Raw genomic sequence first — 21,178 nt, 5'->3', positions numbered from 1 at the left:
ATAGATAGATAGATAGATAGATAGATAGATAGATAGATAGATAGATAGATAGATAGATTCTTTTTCAAGTAAAATCATAATCTAACTTGAACAAATTGTGTTGACAAAATGGAAAAACAAAAGTCTGTGCTGTATTGAACTGGTTATCTAAATGAAGTTTTGTATTTAAATAGATTGTCTTAAAAAAAAAAAAACCTGAAAACTTTTCAGAAAAATAAGCTAAAGGTTTTTTTCTCTTATTGTTTTGTTCTTGTTTTAAAGTGCTACCTAGATAAATATATTTTATATCATGCCTACTTCATCTGAAGCTCTGATATAAACTAAAGAACCTCTGTGCCATATTTTCACTGGCAGGAGCTCAACTAATATAACGTGATCACTATCAACATCATGTGATTGTGAGTCACAGCTGAGTTGTGATTGTGAAGTTGAGCCTTTCAACAGTGAGTTTATTGATTAGCATCTGATAGCCTATAAGCCGTGTGTGTCCGTCAATTCAGTCATCTTAATTCTAATCGATTGTCCATATTAAGACAGAAACTTTCAGAAATTGCATTTTTAAAGCCACAAATTATACTTCATATATGTTATCCATGCAAAGATGGATGAAAACAAACATTTCAGATAGATATATAGTAAAATGTGAATGGCAGTGCAACAATGTGAAGCCCACATCAGTACTAAAAAAAAAGTAGACCCCTTGTGGTTAGAGAGGGAAATAGAAGCAGAAAGCTTAACGTGGCTGACAGCCTGCTGAGGGCTGCACGGTCCGACCGCACCGACTGGGAGGCGGCAACCTGCACCGACTACTACACACACTACTCTGTAGTTGTTAGCTGTTTGTTCTGGCCGGAGGAAGACATCAAGAAGACAACCGGGAAGAAGAAGAAAAAAAAACCATGGAGAGCGACAGCAAGAGGAAGATGAAGGAGAGATTTGGCCTGAGGCGGGACATCTTTAAGGAGTTCCTGGCGGAATTTCTGGGGATATTTGTCCTGATAGTGAGTACCTCCCTCTGCACCTGTCATCCAGCTTAAACAGCCGCTTTAAAGCTGTGAACCAATATGCTAATAAGGTGTCAAAGTGGGTCTCCGGGGGCTCTGAGTGCTGTCTCTCATATGTCTCTGTTAACACACAGTAGAGTCTGGAAGGAACAGAGTCTCTCTCTTTGATGTGTGCTCAGATGTGATTTGTGTTTGTGGAAATCATAACAAGATGTGACTGATGCGGGACTGTTTTCTCTCACTCACAGCTCATCCAGAAGTGTACTGTACTGTAACACAATATTTAATCCATTATAAACACAGTGAGTCATTTCCTGTCACTTTTAAAGTCCTGGGGGAAATTATAAGTGCTATAGTAAATGATCAATTCACTTTGCACTTCAGAACAATATCCTTCAAGAAGAAAAGGAGGAGGAGGAGGAGGAGGAGGAATAATGTGTTGTATAGTCTGGACTGTCCTCGCCTCCACCTGTCTCACCTGAGCTCCACCTGTCACTCCTGCGTCCACTGCAGATGCTACACAGAGCAGTGGAGGAGTGATGCATGCAGCCTCCCCAGCAGCCCTTTTTATTTTTGGATGACTGCTCTCATCCCAACACGTTTTTTTTCCTCCTCTAAATTGCTTCTGCCTTTTACCTAATAAGTGGGGGATTAATTATTTTCTCCAAAGCTCCAAAGTTGGACAAATTGTCCGTGGCAGTCGGAGGCTGTTGGTGGACAAGAGGGCTAGTGTTAATGGCGGGTATAATTGGAATAATTAAAAACAATGAGTCTTTCTACCTCCACCCTTTGTGTTTTTGTTCTCGTCTGTGTCCCAGCTCTTTGGATGTGGTTCAGTGGCCCAGACGGTGCTGAGCAGAGGGACTCTCGGGGAGCCCCTCACCATCCACGTTGGTTTCACTCTGGGAGTGATGATGGCCGTCTACATGGCAGGGGGAGTGTCAGGTAAAAGTCGCCCACGCTTCATATGGAAACATGCACAGCTCACGGTCATAACAATACAGAAACATTCACTTCTCAATTCATTGTCAAATAATTGATCCTACAGGGCTGCATCTGACAAATGTCTCTTTTTTTGTTTTAAAAATTGACGTTTAATCAGCATTAATCAATTAATCGTTTGGTCCATGTGTCAGAAAATGTTAGAAAATGACAGCTCCAGTTTCCTTAAGCATGAGGTGATCACTTCAAATTGCTTATTTTGTGAGATCTACAGTCTAAAACCCAAAGATATTCAATTTATAGAAAGCAAAGTTAAACATTTGTAGGGGCTAGATAAAACATTGAGTAGTTAATTAATTTACCATCAATTTATCAACAGATAAATAGACTAATGATTGTTCTTGTAATTGTTGTTCTCTTTGGTTTGGCTCTCTGGGGAAGAAACTTCAGAGTTATTTAATATTTCCTGCAGCAGGTAACAAAGGTCACCACTCAGTGTTTGTGTGCAGCGGAGATCTGAGATAATCTTTTGGTGGTGAACGCGTGGCTCATCTCTTTGACAGTTTTCCCATTCATTCATTCATTCATTCAGGTTGCTCTGGTTTACTATTATTGCCACATTCAGCAAGTACATCCAATAAAAACTCAGTGCATCTTCATTTCGGATCACTGACATCATTGCATTAGTTTACTGATCTAGATAAAGTGGCCTATGAAGGGTGTAGAGTAGACCTCCACTTGCAGTGTTACATAATGGGGAGCAACAGACCCATAGTAACTGAGTAACTGTGCTGATGGGAATAAATGTTGTTTTTATCAAAGAAAAAAACAAAAAACAATTTCGTGCTGTTGTGCACCTTTACTCTTGAATGGACTGATTTCAGTGTAAGAGTGGTGGTGTGAGTGTACCGGAGATGTTTTGTCCAATAGTGTCCAAATGGGACTTTACCAGGTGCATTCCTTGAGGATTATAGCAAGAAGAGCCTGCTGAAATTTGGCAGCAACGACAGGGATAGGAAGGAATAGTTAAATGTCACGGTGCTTCTCGAGGGCTTTCTGAGCCACAAATAGTGAATGTCCATTAAAGAGCAATTTGGGGATTCTGTATGTCAAGGGCTGCATTGTACAGGCGGCATGTATAGTCATTTTCATCATTTTTTTGGGGTAGGAAAGAAAGTGTAATCTAAAGGCGGAAAGAGGAGATCATATGAATGTTGTGGTGTCTGATGCCATGATAACCTCTGTACGTAATAGACGTATTGGAAACAAGGGGAAACAGCTGTTTAAATGGGAGAAATTCAGTTTCTGCCATCACAAGAGCTCTTTCATTTATACTTTATATCTAGTATGTTTAATGTTTAATAAAAGAATAAAGAATAGTCATAGTTTTTAGTAATTTATGAGGACTTTATATCATGCAGCCTGGTGAGACTCCCATAATAGTCCGACACACAACCTTGTGCAAAATGGCAAATTTGTGTTTTTACACTTTGGATTTTGTACAGATTAAACAAAAAAAACATTAAAACATCTTAGTGATTTAAGAGTTGTTGGTAGATTGATTTTTTTTATTTTTTTTTACATCCCGACAGAGCCAGCCAGGCTTTTTCCTCTGTTTCCAGTCTTTAAGTTAATTTTATAACCATATATTTAACATATAAACATGAAAAGGCAGAGAGAAAATAAACCCTAATTGATAACTTAATCAATCCCACTGTATGCATTTCACTACATTATAATATTGAGGAAATATACTGTATGTATATTGAATAATGTATAAGGAATTACATACAGTTTGTGTTTTTGAATGAGTCATTTAGGAAATGGGAAGCGGCAGACGTTTAAAGAAGCTTTGCGTGTTTTGTTGTTGTTTGGTGTGGTTGTGGTTGTGGCGATCACTCTGACTCACGTTACAGTGTTAGTTGTGCTACACGTTTAATGAGAGGGGCCGTAAAGCTTCAGAGGAATAGTAGAAAAGCCTGAGGACACGGAGGTTAATATATGGAGAGCTTTTGCTGCATGACTGGGCCATTCAGCCCCGGGGTCCACAGCTCAGTGGGAAGCTTCTGTCCAACGACATCTCTGAAGATGATCATAGGTATTGGACTAATGAGCTTTACTGGGGCATGGGTCTCTGGAGAGGAGGGGGGGTCAGGTGTGACAAGCCTGGCTTTCTAGGCTTCCCTGGCAGGACGGCCCCATAGGAGAAGAAAACACAATTGTTTTCACTTTGTAGTCTCAGATTTTAGATGACAGAGTACCGTAAGTGTGACACATCATGGTCACTCTAATGACCTGCAGTCTACGTGTGCCTTAAGCAGATTCAGGCAGATTATGTCACATGCAATTCAGACAGGCAGGTCTGGCTGGTTGTCGTGGTCAGTGTTTGTGAACAGGATGGGGAGATTAACAATGGGCGCATGGCTGATACCCCCAGTGGTGTTACCACAGCGAGGTCAAAGCCAAGATCCCAGAGTGTTAAATAAATGACCCCACACTGCCATCACAGCCCAGTAACAACTGGGCTGTGGTGAACTGGAATGTGTTCAAACATTTAGAGACAATGTGTAGACTATAGGAAAACAGGACGACTCTGACAGCCACACAAACCCAGTGCCCTTTGTTTTGGAAATGTCCTGAAAGTTTTGAATGAATGAGTGAGCAGCAGAGGGTTTAAACCGAAGCACTGAACGATCAGACAGCTCGTCACCGACTGTTTTAATCCACTTACTTTGTCTCCTAAAAAGACGACAAAAAAGACTTCACATGCTTGGCTAATTAGTCGATTGTTCAATTAATCAATTAGAGGAAGAAGAAAAATAATCAGCAACTGTTTTGATCATCAGTTATTATTTAAAGGGGAAATCCATCGATTTCACACGTCAGCGGTTTCAATGAATACCACAGCTATCTCTGGTTGTGCTGCATCAGTATTGATTGTTTTTGCTCGTCAGTCATGGTTCACTGTTTGAAATCAATTTTAATTTGCTGACTGCAGCTTCTTGAGTGTGAGGATTTTCCACTCTTTATACTATTATACTAACATTTTCCAGTATTTTACCCAGAGAATAAAAGATAATTTGTGAAGATTGATATAGATGGCACATTAACGGATAATGAAACTAATCATATCAGCCATAATCACTCTATTACAGTATGCAAATGTTGCTCTCTTTTGCTTATTTGTTTTGTTGCATTGCATCCAGGGGCCCACGTGAACCCTGCAGTCTCTCTGGCCATGGTCATCCTGGGGAAGCTACCGCTGAAGAAGTTTCCTGTGTACGTCGTGGCACAATTCCTGGGCGCCTTTGCTGGCTCCTGTGCCGTCTATGGGCTGTACTATGGTATGTGATCAATACATCATGCGTAGATGGCATCTTTACCAAAGAACTGTTAAAGAAAGTGGGATTACAGAACCAGAAGATTGGAGTGAAGCTAATTTAATGATCCTGCCTCATGAGTTCTGCTTTATATGTCTGAATTATTAACAAAAAAGAGTTTGTTAGTTGTAATGACAACAATCATTCGCTCACTTTGATTGTGTTTTCATTTCCGCAGATGCTTTGATGGAATACACCGATGGAGAATTTGCTGTGACTGGTGCCAATGCCACCGCCAACATATTCGCTTCTTATCCTGCGAAACATCTCTCAGTCCTGAATGGCTTTGTTGATCAGGTGGGGGATGAAGACTAAATGATAAATAATATTCCCTGATATTAGCATAATGTATACTACATGCACATGGATATTAATACTTCATATAGTCAACACAGATTGAAATTAAAGCAGATTTTAAATGTTATATTAGTAATAAGCCTTGAGGGACTTTTAAAATTTTTCTGATGTGGATGATGTTATTACTAAAACACAGAGACACATGTGAGTGTATCTTTTGTGCAGTCATGGGCATGAATGTAGACATAAATTGAGTTGTTTACTGATGTATGAACAATTCTGCTCTGATGCTGAGAATAGCTACCATCTGGTCTGGATGAGTGTGAGGCGTGATGCACATCTTAGTTTGTGTATTTGTGAAGGCAGTTAGGATGTTAAAGTCTATTTTGTCTATCATATAAATGTCCATATAAATTACATTCGCATTCATAAGAGTTTGTTTTATGGGTTAAAAAAACTTAGTATTGTGTTACTTAGCTGATTATTCAAAGTCCTGAGCAAAACTGATCAGAAACATGAAAAGTTTAATTTAATTTATGTTCAGTCGACATCAATGAATTACACAGTAGAAGCATCTTCTAATGTTGTGTTTTGATAATAGATAATGAGCAATGGGAGTTTTAGGAACCCAAATTAGAACCAGTAAATTGTAATAAAATTAGCATAAGTAAATAATATGTGAAAATATAATACATATAAAACTTTAATAAACTTAATTAGGAGCGTTTTTTAAATATATATACAGCTATATGAAACTATATAGTGATGCTGCTTTATGCGGACTGAAACCAGGGGAAAGGGGAAGCCCCATAATAAGCTTAGAGGCAGGTCAGAGGTCACCATAGTAGATGAGGTAACTGGAAAACATCCTCTCAGCAACAACAACAACAAACAAAAGAAAGAAATCACACATCACCGTTACACATGAACTAACTTCCTGATGCTCTTGTTCTGAAGGTAATTGCGACTGGCGCTCTGATCCTGTGCATCCTGGCCATCACTGACCGGAAGAACATCGGCGCTCCGAAGGGAATGGAGCCGCTGTGCATCGGCCTCATCATCCTGGCCATCGGCGTCTCCATGGGTCTGAACTGCGGCTATCCCATCAACCCGGCTCGGGACCTTGGCCCACGGTTTTTCACGGCCGTCGCCGGGTGGGGCATGGACGTCTTCAGGTAATGTAGAAACAACAAAGTATCAGTCTTTAATGTTCAGGGATTATATCTTATAACAAACAGGAGAAATGTTTTCTGAGAGAAGCAGGAGCCCATTATGTATCTCGCCTCAGACACAGTGAAAGTGTGATGTAAGAAACTCCCAAGTTTAACCAAGTGGTTGCTCTTTCCTGCCCCGCACGAAGAGCAGCATTTGTAGCTCCATCTCTGCTCTCTACACAATCTGAATGAATATTTCAAAGACCATGCATGTTTTCTCTGCATTTCGAAAAAGGGCTGTGGGATTCAAGTGAACTGGGAGAGATTCCCCGCACATGAATATGAAATATTCAGCACATCTTCACTGAAATGGCACAATTGGTTTTCTCACTCTCTCTGTCTTCATTTTATTTTATCCCCATTCATAACAGCAATTCATATTTAGTTATTTTTATTATTATTATTATTATTATTTTGTATATGTTTTACCATCTAACATTCTTGGTTGAAGCACTTTGTTGATATTTGGCCACCAGCGGCGGTGCTATGGAGCCATGCTTTGTTTGAATCACATACTGCACAAGCGGTGGGATGAAGATTTGACTGTAATTTTTATGTCCACATAGGTGACGACAGATATATGTGTATATTTCTGCTGATGGTTTCACTCTGTCCCACTGTATGACAGTTGTGGCCATAACATACCAAATAAATGCAGGGACGAACATGGATATAGACAGTGAAACTTACCAAATATTCAAAGAAATACAAATGTAAATGTAATGTTTTGTGGTTTACTTGCATGTAGAGCCACTGCACACCTTTAACACTTGTAAATGTGACTGTTCACTTCTGTTCCAGAAAAGGGCTCCTTGTATTCACACGTGATAGTAAAAGGCAACTTTAACGGTGCTGTTAAAAGGAGCAAAGCAAAAAACAACCCAGATATCTTTACAGCACCATCCTTGAGCTTATCCTGGGGAAACCCCTGACACTCTCAGGACACACAGGAGACACTGTCTCTTGTGCACAGTCCAGCCTGGTCCTGCTCCAACCACTTCAGTTGTCTTGTTAATGAAGAGAAAGTGCAGCCGCAGCTGAATAAAACCCAAAATAAGATCAGCCAGCACCAGGAACCACTCTAATATCAGTGCTTTGTCCGTGTAAAATACTGTCTGCACGCTGCAAACAGAAGAGAGGACAAGGTGCACCCCTGCCTCACATCGACTCTGGACTTTGCCAAGAGTGCAAACAAAGCTGTCACTCCACATGTATATAAACTCAGTGGCATTTTGTGTGGCCTACACCCACAGGACACCTCCGGAAACATCTCCCAAATCTAAAAACATGTACCAGCTGGACAAACAAACCTGTATGCCCCCGTTGATCATTTGTGTAAGGTTAACATTTTTGGTCAATTATTTTGTGTCCTTGACATAATCCCTATTGTTCTTCCTGAAACTGAGTAGCTTATTATCCAGCATCTTGATTCAAGCTTTTTAATTCCCACTCAGGCAGAAGCTGTGATCCCTGGAAGAGACTCAGACGCTTTGTTGAACACTGTTGACTCAGTCGGTGCGACGGCCTCTTGTGCCAGTTCAGAGCCTCTTTTCCTCAAAATCCCTGTGATATTGAAGCAGTGTATCAGCCGTGGCACCCTAAAATGTCCAGAGCTTCTTCTATAGCCATTCAGGAGCTGATCTCATCCACTCCCTGGCTCCTTTCCACTGAGGAGATTTCTAACTCACCACTGAGCGCTGCCAACGCTGTAGGCTCAGAGCTACAGGTCCTTCCAGGCCACATTTAGTTTCTCAGTGTTTTCTCCCGCTTTTCACAACCTTCCCAGATCAAGTCGGTGTTTTCATGGCTGTGAGTGGTGTCCTGTGTGTTGTGCTGAGATGACAAATGGTTTACCAGAGCATCTTTAAACACTTTCTTTTACTCACACACATGTATGGTGAGATTGTTTAAAATGCATTAAGAGAGAACGTGTGGTTGTTAAGTTGAGAGCAAAACACTTCTTGGATAGAAAAGATCTGTTGGATTAAAAGGTTGTTCAGTACAACCAAGGATTTTTAAAAGCAGAATTCTTGACTTCACATCTTCACAATAACATAACATGAAGCAGTCTACAGCTTCACTGTGGGACAGATACACTTTCCCATGCTCATACTACAGCTTTAACCATCACCAGATGGCTTGTATGACCTTTACAAATATAGAGCAAGATTGCTTTAATGTACATATAAGCCCTCGGTGCTATCAGTTTCATGCCATCCATGTGTGCTTCATGCGCTAAATCAGACATAATCTTTTACAGATATGATGTAAACAGGGCAGTGTAATGTAAAAAAGGCTGAGGACTGAGTGTGAAGGGTGGCACTTGGCTCCATACAATGTTCATGTTGCGTCAATGTGACCCACCGTCTCCTGGCCTGATCATCTTAGCTGTGGCAATAGATTAAAGTCTATAATCCAGCCGCCTCCCTCCTGTAGTCTATTTCCTGAATGCGTTCAGGAGGAAAAGATGACCCGTTCAGACGTTTGTTTACTTTCAGGCCCAGTGTATTAGTTCTGTGAAACGACGCCCTTTCACCTGCAGTGAAGTCTCTCCAAACAGCCACATTGACCAGAAGGACTCTAATCTAACCCGTGCTAAGTAAAACGGTCTGTCTGAGGTCAGCCACAGCCAGAATGAGGACAGTAGGTGTGACACACAGAGCTCCTTAAGACTGTAATCCGGGGTAATTGCACATAATTCGCCTCAGGTATAAACATTGCAAACTGAGATATCTGACTTTTTTTTGTCAGTGGTTTGGGTTAAGGTGAAAGTTCACGTCATTACATGTCATAGGTATGATTGCAAAGCCGATAGTGGACCTGATTAAGGCAAAAGTTAAAGATTTTAAAGGTTTTATTCATGCAGCAACTACACAGTTAAACTGTATTTTGTCTTAATTATTTCTGTGTGTGTGTGTCCTTTCCTTACTGCAGAGCTGGAGGCTGCTGGTGGTGGATCCCTGTGGCCGGGCCCATGGTGGGCGGAGCAGTTGGAGCGGGCATTTACTTCCTCTTCATTGAGTTGCACCACCCTGAGCCTGAAAAACAGGAGGAGAACAACATCCAAGACAAATACGAAATCGTAACTATGAGTTAAAATGTAGAGCAAAAGCCACAGAGCAAAATAACCAAGCTGCTGATTTATCTCTCTCTCTCTCTCTCAGATGGCAAAAATTAAAAATGTTCTTCTTGATGAAGCCGTTTTATACATTTCTACAATAACTTTGCGGTTACTGGTTTAATAACTCTCTCATCCAACTTTACAGTTTCATAGTCTTTTGTAAAATATAGATGTATGAAGTCTTTTTGTCTCTTTTTGTATGAAGTCTTGTCTATTTAAATAAGTTCCAGGGGCTCCTTCATTTATTAGAATATTAAACTTGCTTATAAAATATATTATAATCAGACATTGGACGTTTTCTTAAATCCATCATATGATAAACTTATATGGAAAGTTTCTGCTTTAATTGTGCAGTATTCTTTATATTCTCCTTTGTCTTTACCAGGATCAACCCTTTTCATTAGAAATATTTGCCAAGTTTCTGTACAGCATTTGTATTATTTTTATTTCCGTCTATATTACAAACATGGGCATTATATTATTACATTATACTGTGCGTAGCACTTAGGAAGAACTGGTTTCATGTGGAAGTGTAGTAATTTATACTATTTTTTAATGTGTTACAGTAATATGTGCTTTTTGAGTGTTTCATTTGTTCTGTTTCTGTTCAACCATTGCATGTGTGTAAAAGAAAAAACGTGTTTGATATGCTTTATCTTGCTGACAGCATTGTAGCTTTATACCACGTTTATATAGAAAATCCAGCCTTAAAAGATTACTCTGGTGTTGCTTACTTTTTTCAGTTATGTCATAATCCTGTGACACGCAAACTTGTGTCCTATAGCTGGATTACAGATTTACTTCTTACTAAGACCCTTTGATATCATAAAGCCATAATTTAACATAAGACATTTCAGTGTCTGCTTTCTGTAGGGGGAAAAAAAAAATTGTTTCCAGCAGAAACTTTTTCAAAACTCACTGAACTCCTTGATGAATTGCGTTGGAGGCAGTGTGCACACTTTGTATCAGGGTCAATACAAACACCGACTGTAACTGTTTACATTAAAATCTCTTCCGAGCTGAGGTCGAATGTGTAATCGAACACCAATGTGTGGGTTCGGCACTGAAAAACTAAAGACATTATTACAGGTATTAACGAGACACAAACAGCACCGCTCGGAAAAGTAAACTGAAGTTGTAAAAACACTGGATTTTCCTTTATTCATTTTGTTTGTGTCATTCATGATGTTTGTATCCTGTGAGCACAGATATGCGACTTTGCAAAGACAATCTACTGTCAACAGACGTCACTGTAGAGCACTATGACTTGTAATTGAGCCTGTAACAATGGATAAAATACTGTCAGATAAAAAGATGCACATAGATCCACTGTATGCTTATGTTAATGTGCAGAGCTGTTGACGGTTACACAGGCATTTATACATGAATTCATTATGAGATTATATCGTATTGTATTGTATCGAATGTCATTTTACAGCAACACAGTGTTTGTGAAATGTACAAGGCACTTGTTTGGCAACATGACAATCACATAGATTAAGAGTTCTATTCTTTTTCATTTGTCTGTTTTACTTTTATAAAACAGAAAAAATATATATGAATATATATGAAAATGTCCATCACACTTCAAACCCTGTATGTGGCCTACGTTTGAATCAGAGAAACCACAGTGTGCATGTTTAAGAAGCTGTTTCAGGTGTTTGTGTCACTGAACCTTTAGCTCCCTGTCTCACGTTAGTGCTTCTGTCCTGAGTGGCAGCCTGTCACTGAATAAAGTTTGTTACAATGATTTAACTGTTTACGCTTGTTCTATACATGACTGACTATACTGACTATAGATGTGACTATATTTAATGGATATTATTTTGTAATATCAATATCACAATGCTTTCTCAGAGGCATCTGTGGTTTATTTTCATTTGGAAAAGATTTTTAAAGAGTGAAAAATAAATATATTGCAAAACTCTCTTGGAAAAATTCCCTGATAATTTTTTAATATCAGGAAATATTTTCCAAGTGATATACCAGCCAGAAAATTAAAATCACTTTCTGTGAAGATAAATGCATTTTCCAGGGAGATTTTTATTGTCCAATCGGTTCAGACATTTGCTTTTTATTTGAATTAAAAATTTTGCCAGATATAAATCTGTATTCTGTAATATTTTAACGATTCATGTGGCTATAAAATTAATGATGTTGATTTCTTGCTCTCGGACAGACATTTGTTGGAACTGATGATCGGCCAACACACACACACACACACACACACACACACACACACACACACACACACACACACACACACACACACACACACACACACACACACACACACACACACACACACACACACACACACACACACACACACACACAGTTATAGACCAGGTGCAAATATTAATCCTACAAATAAAAATCTTAAAGCTTTCAATCATAACTCTGCTCCAGAGGAATCAGTCATCCAAGTAATTACACACAGCCGTGAATCATCAATGGGAGTAGCAAGTATGGCAGTAATACATAAAAATTTAAACAGAAGACAACTGGAAAAGCTTACATAACTTCATGGAGAATGGATGAAGAGATGAAGAGTGTACGTCTTACAGTTCAGTGCTTTCAGTGCTCTTCCCCCACACTGTGTTCTCTCTTTGACTTCAATAATAACAGCTTTTGATGGACCACAGCAGCTACCGTACCAAAGACTTTGGTTCATTTCAGAAAATACTCCCTCTGCTTTTAATCTGAAAAGGAATTGTGCATTTTATTTTATTTTATTCTTTTAATTATCATAGTATTGTATTTTCTTTTTCTTGGACTGGATACGCTGCTGTATTTGTGGATATGTTTTCATAACAGCGATCAATTGGCTGCAAAAATGCAGTGTCCAGACACATAGACACAGAAGCAGACACGCAGACACACACACTCACACACTCAATACTTGGAAAAGCAAAGGTTCAATGTGTTTGCTGCAGATGTGACATCACACATTAGACAAACGGTGATTTTAACTCCTGTGCTGCTGGACTGAAATGAGCCTTTACATAGTATCATGTGTTTACAGGCTGTTCATGCTTAATGTAGCAAATAAGAGGTGGACACTCACTGAAGCTTGAAATATCTATAGGAACTATGTGTCTGTGCATGTTTGTATATGTGTGAATATTGGCCTGATTTTGGCCTTAGCCGACAGTTCCCTGCTGTAATATTCATATTCTATAAATGCATCCACTAATAAATAGTGCAGTAATTCACCAGTGGCCGTTTAAATATTTCTGTCATTTCATAATCTGAACCTCTTTTTTTCAGGATTGCCCAAGAGTTAAAAAGAAAAGGACCAGACTTCAGACTATCAGTGTTTAAGGCTCTCCGTGACCACTGTCTGACCATTAACCTTGTTTGTTTACTGTGCTTACTCACAGCATTTACCCTCTGCAAACTTATCCTTGAAAATATTCCAGTGAGATGGTGACAGTACATACCTGAGAGAAATCATTGATTTCACTGAACGTCATATCTGAATACAATCTGGTTGCTTCTGCTCATGAAGTGCTATTTTTCTTATGTAACTGTCCAAACACAATGCAGGTAAATTCACCACTTACTCTTAGAGGGATTTACTCATCAGTGTTTGATCCAGTGATTACATTTTAGCCCGAAACTGATTCTTCTGCAGGTTTGTTGGACTTTTCATCCATTGATCCATTTACAAAGGCAGTTCAAGCTGTGCTGTACTATTTTGGGTTCATTTAAACTGCATAAGGAAGGTACACACAGATGTGGTGTCATTTCAACCTGTCAGCACATTGTACCACATCCCCTCCCTGCTCATACCTCCGCTCTTTCACAATGTGTTCGATCTACACAGTCCAGGTTCCCAGCCAATCAGGATAAGACTAAATCCTCCTGATCCATAAACCATTACTCCTGGTGTCCCCTCTCTCTCTTTCTTTACCGTACAGGATGATGTGTTTCCCTCTCCCACTCTGTTCAAGCCTCGGGACAGTGATGAGGCCTGTTTGAAAGAGCTTCTACACCTGCAGACAAAAGGATTTCACCTTCAGACTCTACATTACCTGCAACCCCCTCCCTTACACTAAAGATTTTAAGCGTGTGCTCCTCACCTCCGACTGAAGTGTTGGTTCAAAGGAAGTAGAGTCTGTGAGACGCCATGTCTGTGGTCAAACTCCTGTGCTGTTTGCTGATAACATGGCACCTCAGTGAGGGGAAGAGAATCAAAGGAAGCAGAGCAGGTGAGTGTTTTAAAAAAAAAAAAAAAAAAAAAAAATCCCAAAAGACATGTGTTGCATATTTAACAGATTTCAAGAATGAATGAATAAATATGGATGCATGAATGAAATCTACAAATCAGCAAGTGATTCAGAAAACAGCTGCCTCACTGACAGTCTGGGACTGGATTAGCAGGCTGATTTGTTTCAGACCGGTAAAAAAAAAAAAAAAAAACTTCCCATGTGAGATGTGATTGATTGTTAACATTATATCCAAGGCCATGTCATATTAGTAATTTATAAATTAATTAACTAATACAAAGCTCCTGATTTGAAGCTGGGCACCAAGCTGCAGATCAAAAATTTATTCTCAAGCTCCATGTACCACATTTCCTGTAAATCTCCACTGTCCTGTCAAGTAAAGGCCCAAAAATAACTTTCTATTCTAATTCTACCACATTTCTTTTTATGAAAACTTTCAATTCACTTGTTCTATCTTATTTGAATGTTCAGATTAAGTTTCTTGATATGAAATATATTATGAATGTTAATTTATAATCCACCGAACAACATAACGCTCAGAATTAAGATAGTGTCTCCAAATTTCTTAAAATTTCATCATTGTTAAAAAACAACAACTAATTAGTTGTACTGTGATGTATATTTTATTCTATTAAAGGCCCTATTATAAACCAATTCAGGTTTTTCAGAAATCTGCTGAACTGTTTAAATTTGTTATAGATGTTTTTTTGTTTGTTTTTTTAACTTTGAAAGTGTCACTGAAATTTTCATGACATTTTAATAATGCAGTTTTCTAGTGTAAAGAAAGTAAAGTAAAATATTCAACTACATCTAGAAACATTCTGGAGAACACGCTCGCTGCACATAACATTCAATTTATTTTTTTCACATTAAGACTGAATTGCACTAACGTCAGTGCATGATTTGTAAAATACACCTAGCACTCTGTCAGTACAAATTTCTGGATTAGAGTGTGTTTGCACTCCGACTTTTGCTCAGACTGTTTCTAATTACTCTCCATGTTCGTGGATAAACAGTCATAACAGGGAGGAGACACACCAAAGAAAATGTGGGATTGAATTAGCAGAGGGACTGATGTTGATTGATGAATGAATAATTACTTTCACTGTTGAGATGTTTTCATCATAGGCCTCAAGTGAGCAACCAGAGCTCATCTGATGGCGACTGTGTCACAGGCGCCTGGGGTTCTGGCATTATTAACATTAAAAACTTAGAATAATAAAGACGCTGGATTGAAATCAATTACAAACTATAAAGGAAATGTAATGACCGATTTTCTTGGAGGAGGATCTATGAAGTTTGCGAGTGGGATTTCTGGGGTTTCTGGGCTGTGGTTTCCAACATGTTGAGGGAGGAGGAGTTTAGATAAGAAATTATGAGAAGAGTCTGGCAGAGTTTCACATGATGGGACATTCTGTGAATTGTGCATCTGCCAAAAAAAGGTCTGCATGACCTGAAAACACAGAGAAATACCTCTGAAAGGGCATTAGTCCAAATTGGCCTCGATAGAAAGGGATTTGTTCCTGTTTACCTTCAGATAATTGTATCAAAGCATGAATTTAAACATTTCCTCGGCTCTCCGGTGGACAGAATAAAGTGACTTTACATGTATTATTTGTAATTATTCACCTCAAAATAAACACGTCCAGTACCTCAGTATGTTCTGGCAGGGATATAACTTCTCTGCTGTTTGATTTTGGAGGTGCAGTGGACACAGAGCAGAAGAGAGTCCTGACAGAGAGAAATCAGTATGTCAGCAGCTCAGTCTTCGGGCTGTTTTTAGAAGGTGAGGACACCTGCACACTGGACCCTCTGCAGCTGCACACTCTCACCTCCTGTGGCTTCAACAGCAGTAATCCCCTCATCATCATCACTCACGGGTGGTCGGTAAGGTCAACTCCCGCTTTTCTCACGCTTCACTGACTTGAACCACTGCATACAAAACATGGAACTTAACTACGGGGAAAAGAAACATGTTCAAAAGCCCGTAACACACTGAGTTGAGGGACAATCTGCACATGAAACAGAGATAAATTCAACTACATATTAAAAACATGGACTTTTTTGGGTTTATTTAGTTTCTTTCCACTTTTAAATCTGGATAAGGTTTAGATCATTGTAAATAGGAGTAATACTGTGCACATATTCTTTGATAAAAACACATTTCTAATGGGCTTCTCTTCCGAAGGTGGATGGTTTGATGGAGAACTGGGTGCTCAGGTTAGCCTCAACCCTAAAGGCACATCTGATTGACGTCAACGTGGTCATCACCGACTGGCTGTCCCTGGCTCATGAACACTACCCAATAGCAGCGCAGAGCACACGCACTGTGGGAAAAGACATCGCTCACCTGCTGCAGTCACTTCAGGTCAGGAGACATCTTTCCACTGAAGGCCACTTTAAGTAAATCACAACATAGAAACAATATAAAGCTGTACCTTTATGTTGCAAGCTGCCACAATCACCTACATGTCATAAATCCCCTAACAGGAGGAGTACCAATACCCAGTTAGAAAAGCTCATTTGATTGGCTACAGCCTCGGCGCTCACATCTCTGGCTTTGCTGGAAGCTATCTACAAGGTCGGGAGAAGATTGGAAGAATTACTGGTGAGTTTTTCCACATTGAGAGTTGTATCAGCTTTGCTATCTTACATCAGGTACACGTTTTAGATCCCCTGTCCAAAATAAACATCATTTGCAAAGCTAAAGTTTGGATAATGAACTTATTTATTTATCCTGTATTCTAAAACAAACCTGCTCTTGATTGCATATTGTGTGTGTTTTTTTCCAGGCCTTGATCCAGCGGGGCCGCTGTTTGAAGGCATGTCTCCCACAGACAGACTGTCTCCTGACGATGCTGAATTTGTGGATGCCATCCACACCTTCACCCACGAGCGCATGGGCCTCAGCGTGGGCATCAAACAAGCTGTGGCACATTATGACTTTTACCCCAACGGAGGAGACTTCCAGCCCGGATGTGACCTGCACAACATTTACGAGCACATAGCTCAGTACGGCCTCCTTGGTACGATCTGGACACACGCTGTAACACCTTAGAAAACTGATACATGATACTAACCTTTGGAGAATGGGAATTAGATCAAGAAAAAGGTTTATCCTCCGATAACCCCGACCATGCTCAAGAAAAGAATCATGGTAATACATTCACTAGGGTTGAATGGTGGAAAAGTCAGAGCCAAATCATGAGCATTTGTACTAAAGCAGAGCAGCGTATGGAGAAAGGATCCATCCTCTGGGGAGAATGAATTTACTCAGTTAATTTCATGACTAAATCCCAAGACACTGGACTTCAACATTACTTGTATAAAGAGATTTGGGCCTGATACTGGTGTAAGAAAGGTCCACAAGTACCAATATAGTCAGAGTTCAACCATGCTTCCTTTAGCGGAGGCCATCTACCAGCAGAGGAAAACAATCTTTCATCCCATTCATCTCATGCATTTTGAGTTTTGTGGTCTGCAAGGATGAAGAGAGAGGGGAGCTGTACATCAGAGCAGCATCTTCTGCTGCTTTAACTGCTCATTGGTTTGCCTCTTCCTCTGCTCTATCATAATATTTTTTTTTCTTAATTGGTCTGGCCACCTCAAGACAGTGGTTTAGAAGACATATCTTGGGCCCCGGTTCATCTTTTGCTTGCTGACAGTTCCTCCAGCTCTGTGTTCAAGCAGATGCGTTTAATTCCCTCCAGTCGAACACAAGTGGCTCTGGGATTTATGGTGCTTCTCAATCCAAAACACATCCGCATAATATGACATTGAGATCCACATTAAAGCATCTGTCATCCTCAGGAGTTAATTAGCAACATGTGCCTTCCTCTGCTCCGTCCATCCCTCTGAGCTGAGCTGCCTCCAGGCTACTGGAGTCGACTCAGAGAAAAGACCCTCAGAGCAGCTTCAGGCGTAATGACACTTTTCCCAGACAGGACAGATTGATGTCAGGATTTGGTGATAATTAACTCATTCCACAAATAATAGGGAGGCATTTTGATTCAGGTTCTCCCCAGCCAATCAATCTTTGTTTAAAAGCTCACGTTTTAATTTTCACCATGTTTTCCCCTCTTCTCTCTCAAAGGCTTCGAGCAGACGGTGAAATGTGCTCATGAGCGATCCGTCCATCTCTTCATCGACTCTCTGCTGAATAAAGACATGCAGAGCATGGCCTACAGGTGTGGTGACAACAGCGCCTTCGACAAAGGCATGTGTCTGGACTGTCGCAAGAACCGCTGCAACACGCTGGGCTACTACATCAAGAAGGTTCGCGGTAGCAGGAGCAAGAGGCTCTTCCTGAAAACACGCTCTCGGATGCCTTACAAACGTATGTGGTTATTCCCAACATCTGAACACTAACATGTACTGTATATCTCCAATTACTCTATCATCAGTTTATTGACCACCTGTTCTTCATGTCTTCCTTGGACATTCAATAGGCCTAATTCTACTGATATATAGGCTAGACTGGCCCTGATCAATATAGATAACATATCTTAGCAATATCAAACACATATTTTTATCATTTAGATGATGCTCTATACAACAAATCAAGACCAAAACTGGGACTCTTTTTCTATATTTACCATGTAGCCAGAGCCTGATATGGATTATTATTCAGTGTGATAGAGCTCCATTGTTTTCAAAAAGTATGTTTAAATTAATCCACCTGATACTTTCCTCAATAATCATAAAAACTCACAGCTAGAGCAGCAAATGTGTATTATTCTGCTGCGAAAATAGTTTGCAAAAAGTGCATAGTTTGTTTGAGTGATGTTCAAATGTCAAGCCTTAAGGTAATTAATAAGGATTTAAACTGAATATCTGTGATATAAAAAAACCGCAGAGAGGGAAAGAAAATGTGTTGGTTCTCACTGGGCACTCTGTGTTACTAAACATTAAAAACTGAATGGGATTCAGCTTCTCACATTATCACCACTACTTCTTCTTCCTCTTCCTCTGTTTCTGGTTTTGCTCTCTGAAGTCTATCATTACCAGTTCAGGATCCAGTTTGTCAACCAGATGGAGCGGATCGAGCCCTCTCTCACCATCTCTCTCACTGGAACAAAGGAGGAGAGTGGAAACCTCCACATTTCCTTGTGAGTACTGTACCACCACCACCGCCGCCCATCAGGCTTACATTACATCACATCTCTGCTCGGCGTGCACAGCCTTTGACACATGCAATATGCAGCTGGGCTCTCAACTCTATAAAAGAAAGAAGGCAAGTTAAGAAGAGCAGCTGACACACATGGAAACAACTCGGAGCCCCCTGCATGAAAGAGAACTATAAATGTGGATGATGGAGTAAATAATTTACTAAAGACACTACTCCCTGACAAGTGTGCATCAAAGAGCCTCAGGCAAACCAGTGTGAGCAGAGGAGATCTCATGTGCTCTTCTGCTGGTCTCAGTTGTAGACAATCACAACAGCTTTGCTTTGCCAATGAAAGAGCATAGCAGCCTGTTACAGGATGTAATGTAACCTGCTCTAAAAACTCAACCCTGTCTTACTTGTTTTGTGAATTACACTTCCCACTAGCCCTGAAAAGATCATCGCCAATAAGACGTACACCTTCCTGTTCACCCTGGACCAAGACCTGGGGGATCTGATGATGCTCAAGCTGCACTGGGAGCGACCTGCCCTGTGGAAGAACGTGTGGAACCAGGTGCAGACCATCATCCCCTGGGGCGGCCAGAGAACAAATCCACTGCTGACTGTGGGCAAGATCAGCGTCAAAGCAGGCGAGACGCAGGACAGGTACTCCACCACAACACAAGCAGCAACATTTTAAAGCTTTATACTGTTTAATTCAGTTAAATTCAGTTAAATTCAGTAGTTTCTCTTTTTTAAAATGCAGACCAAGTCTTCCACAACATAGTCATCTCTTTGGCCTATTAGCAGGCTGCAGTTTCTCATACTACAAACACCACATATAAGCAACATTAACATGAATTTCGCCCCTACACCTTTGAGATTCTTCACATAAAATGGAATAGTTAAATAGTTAAGTAAAAACAAAGAGTAAACACCCTGACACTCAAGTTCAAAGAAGAGTATTACTTTGGAGTGTATTTAGACTGGTTATATACAGTATCTTGCTATAAAACTGCTATGAGACACAATAATGTCTCCTATATCTTCACCAACGCAGACTTCTAATGCCACCTAGTGGTCTGTTTCCCCAACCACAGCGCTCACTCTCTGCTGTACTCCACTGTTAAACTCTGTGAAACTTGCACTACGTCAACATCACTGTCCAACAACACTGTCCCCGTTTCCTAGGACATCCTTTTGTGCCATGACGGACGAAGGACAACATGTCGAGGTGTCGCAAGATAAAATGTTTGTGCGCTGTGAGGAAGACTCACCAAGGCAGCGAAGGAAAAGACCCAACTAGTGGACTGGGGTCGTCTCTTTAATCTGCTCAAAGGACAGAAGACGTCTGATAAACGGTCTGGATGAAAATCTGTTTTCTCCTGAAAGTGAGGTTGTGCAGGTTTAGGCAGCACATTAGAAATCCTTAACTGTCTGACAGATGTGGCACTAAACAATGGTGTTAACAGTATAATGGGAGAATTGAAAACTGAAGTGAACTGTGTTTACAATTTACAGAAATATTTAAGATTGATTATGTAATAAAAATTATCAATAAGTATTGTTTGTGATCTCAAGCCCAGATTTACAATGCTGGCGACTTCCAAATATAAACAGTGACGAGTTTAAAATATTATCCACACAGTAATCACAGAGTCAGAAGTTCAACAACATTTTGATGATGTTATTTACAAAGACTGTAAATGTATTTTTTAAGTGTGTGCACTGTGTAAACATGATAAATCTCATTTAAAGACCAACATTAGTTTTGCCAATAAGAAATACAAATTCACTTGTTAATCACACTCAAACCAGAGCAATAAATATACTCTATTCTTTTCTATTCTACCTTGTGATGTGTTTTTTCCTACTCCTGTTGGA

General features: G+C 39.9%; 2 protein-coding genes across 3 annotated transcripts; both read left to right on the top strand.

Annotated features, from left to right (window-relative positions):
• The first annotated feature begins 734 nt into the window (after positions 1-734).
• Positions 735-10,829, top strand: aqp9b (aquaporin 9b). The gene is made up of 6 exons (XM_085761805.1): positions 735-1,001; positions 1,823-1,949; positions 5,153-5,290; positions 5,505-5,623; positions 6,581-6,798; positions 9,772-10,829. The coding sequence occupies exons 1-6, from the start codon at positions 900-902 to the stop codon at positions 9,932-9,934; spliced, it is 867 nt and encodes a 288-aa protein (XP_085617931.1). The 5' UTR covers positions 735-899; the 3' UTR covers positions 9,935-10,829.
• A 3,073-nt stretch (positions 10,830-13,902) lies between these two features.
• Positions 13,903-21,145, top strand: lipca (lipase, hepatic a). Of its 2 annotated transcripts, none has more exons than XM_085761793.1 (9): positions 13,903-14,172; positions 15,899-16,077; positions 16,379-16,558; positions 16,681-16,798; positions 16,983-17,216; positions 18,284-18,526; positions 19,184-19,298; positions 19,742-19,960; positions 20,486-21,145. In XM_085761793.1, the coding sequence occupies exons 1-9, from the start codon at positions 14,091-14,093 to the stop codon at positions 20,598-20,600; spliced, it is 1,485 nt and encodes a 494-aa protein (XP_085617919.1). In that variant the 5' UTR covers positions 13,903-14,090; the 3' UTR covers positions 20,601-21,145. The 2 variants fall into 2 exon arrangements, with proteins under 2 accessions (XP_085617919.1, XP_085617910.1); XM_085761784.1 differs by having other exon boundaries at positions 15,893-16,077.
• Positions 21,146-21,178: the final 33 nt, after the last annotated feature.

Source organism: Trachurus japonicus, chromosome 3 (genome assembly GCF_045865225.1).
Source record: "Trachurus japonicus isolate A0001 chromosome 3, Traja_1.0".
NCBI classification, from domain to species: domain Eukaryota; kingdom Metazoa; phylum Chordata; class Actinopteri; order Carangiformes; family Carangidae; genus Trachurus; species Trachurus japonicus.
Note: the sequence above shows the minus strand (reverse complement) of the source record. Positions and strands in the feature narration are given on the sequence as shown.

Coding starts and splice junctions, on each gene's coding strand:
- aqp9b (XM_085761805.1), top strand. CDS start 900: ATGGAGAGCGACAGCAAGAGGAAGATGAAGGAGAGATTTGGCCTGAGG. Junction 5,291..5,504: donor CGTCTATGGGCTGTACTATG/GTATGTGATCAA, acceptor TCATTTCCGCAG/ATGCTTTGATGGAATACACC. Junction 5,624..6,580: donor TGAATGGCTTTGTTGATCAG/GTGGGGGATGAA, acceptor CTTGTTCTGAAG/GTAATTGCGACTGGCGCTCT.
- lipca (XM_085761784.1), top strand. CDS start 14,091: ATGTCTGTGGTCAAACTCCTGTGCTGTTTGCTGATAACATGGCACCTC. Junction 16,559..16,680: donor ACCTGCTGCAGTCACTTCAG/GTCAGGAGACAT, acceptor ATCCCCTAACAG/GAGGAGTACCAATACCCAGT. Junction 16,799..16,982: donor GAAGATTGGAAGAATTACTG/GTGAGTTTTTCC, acceptor GTTTTTTTCCAG/GCCTTGATCCAGCGGGGCCG.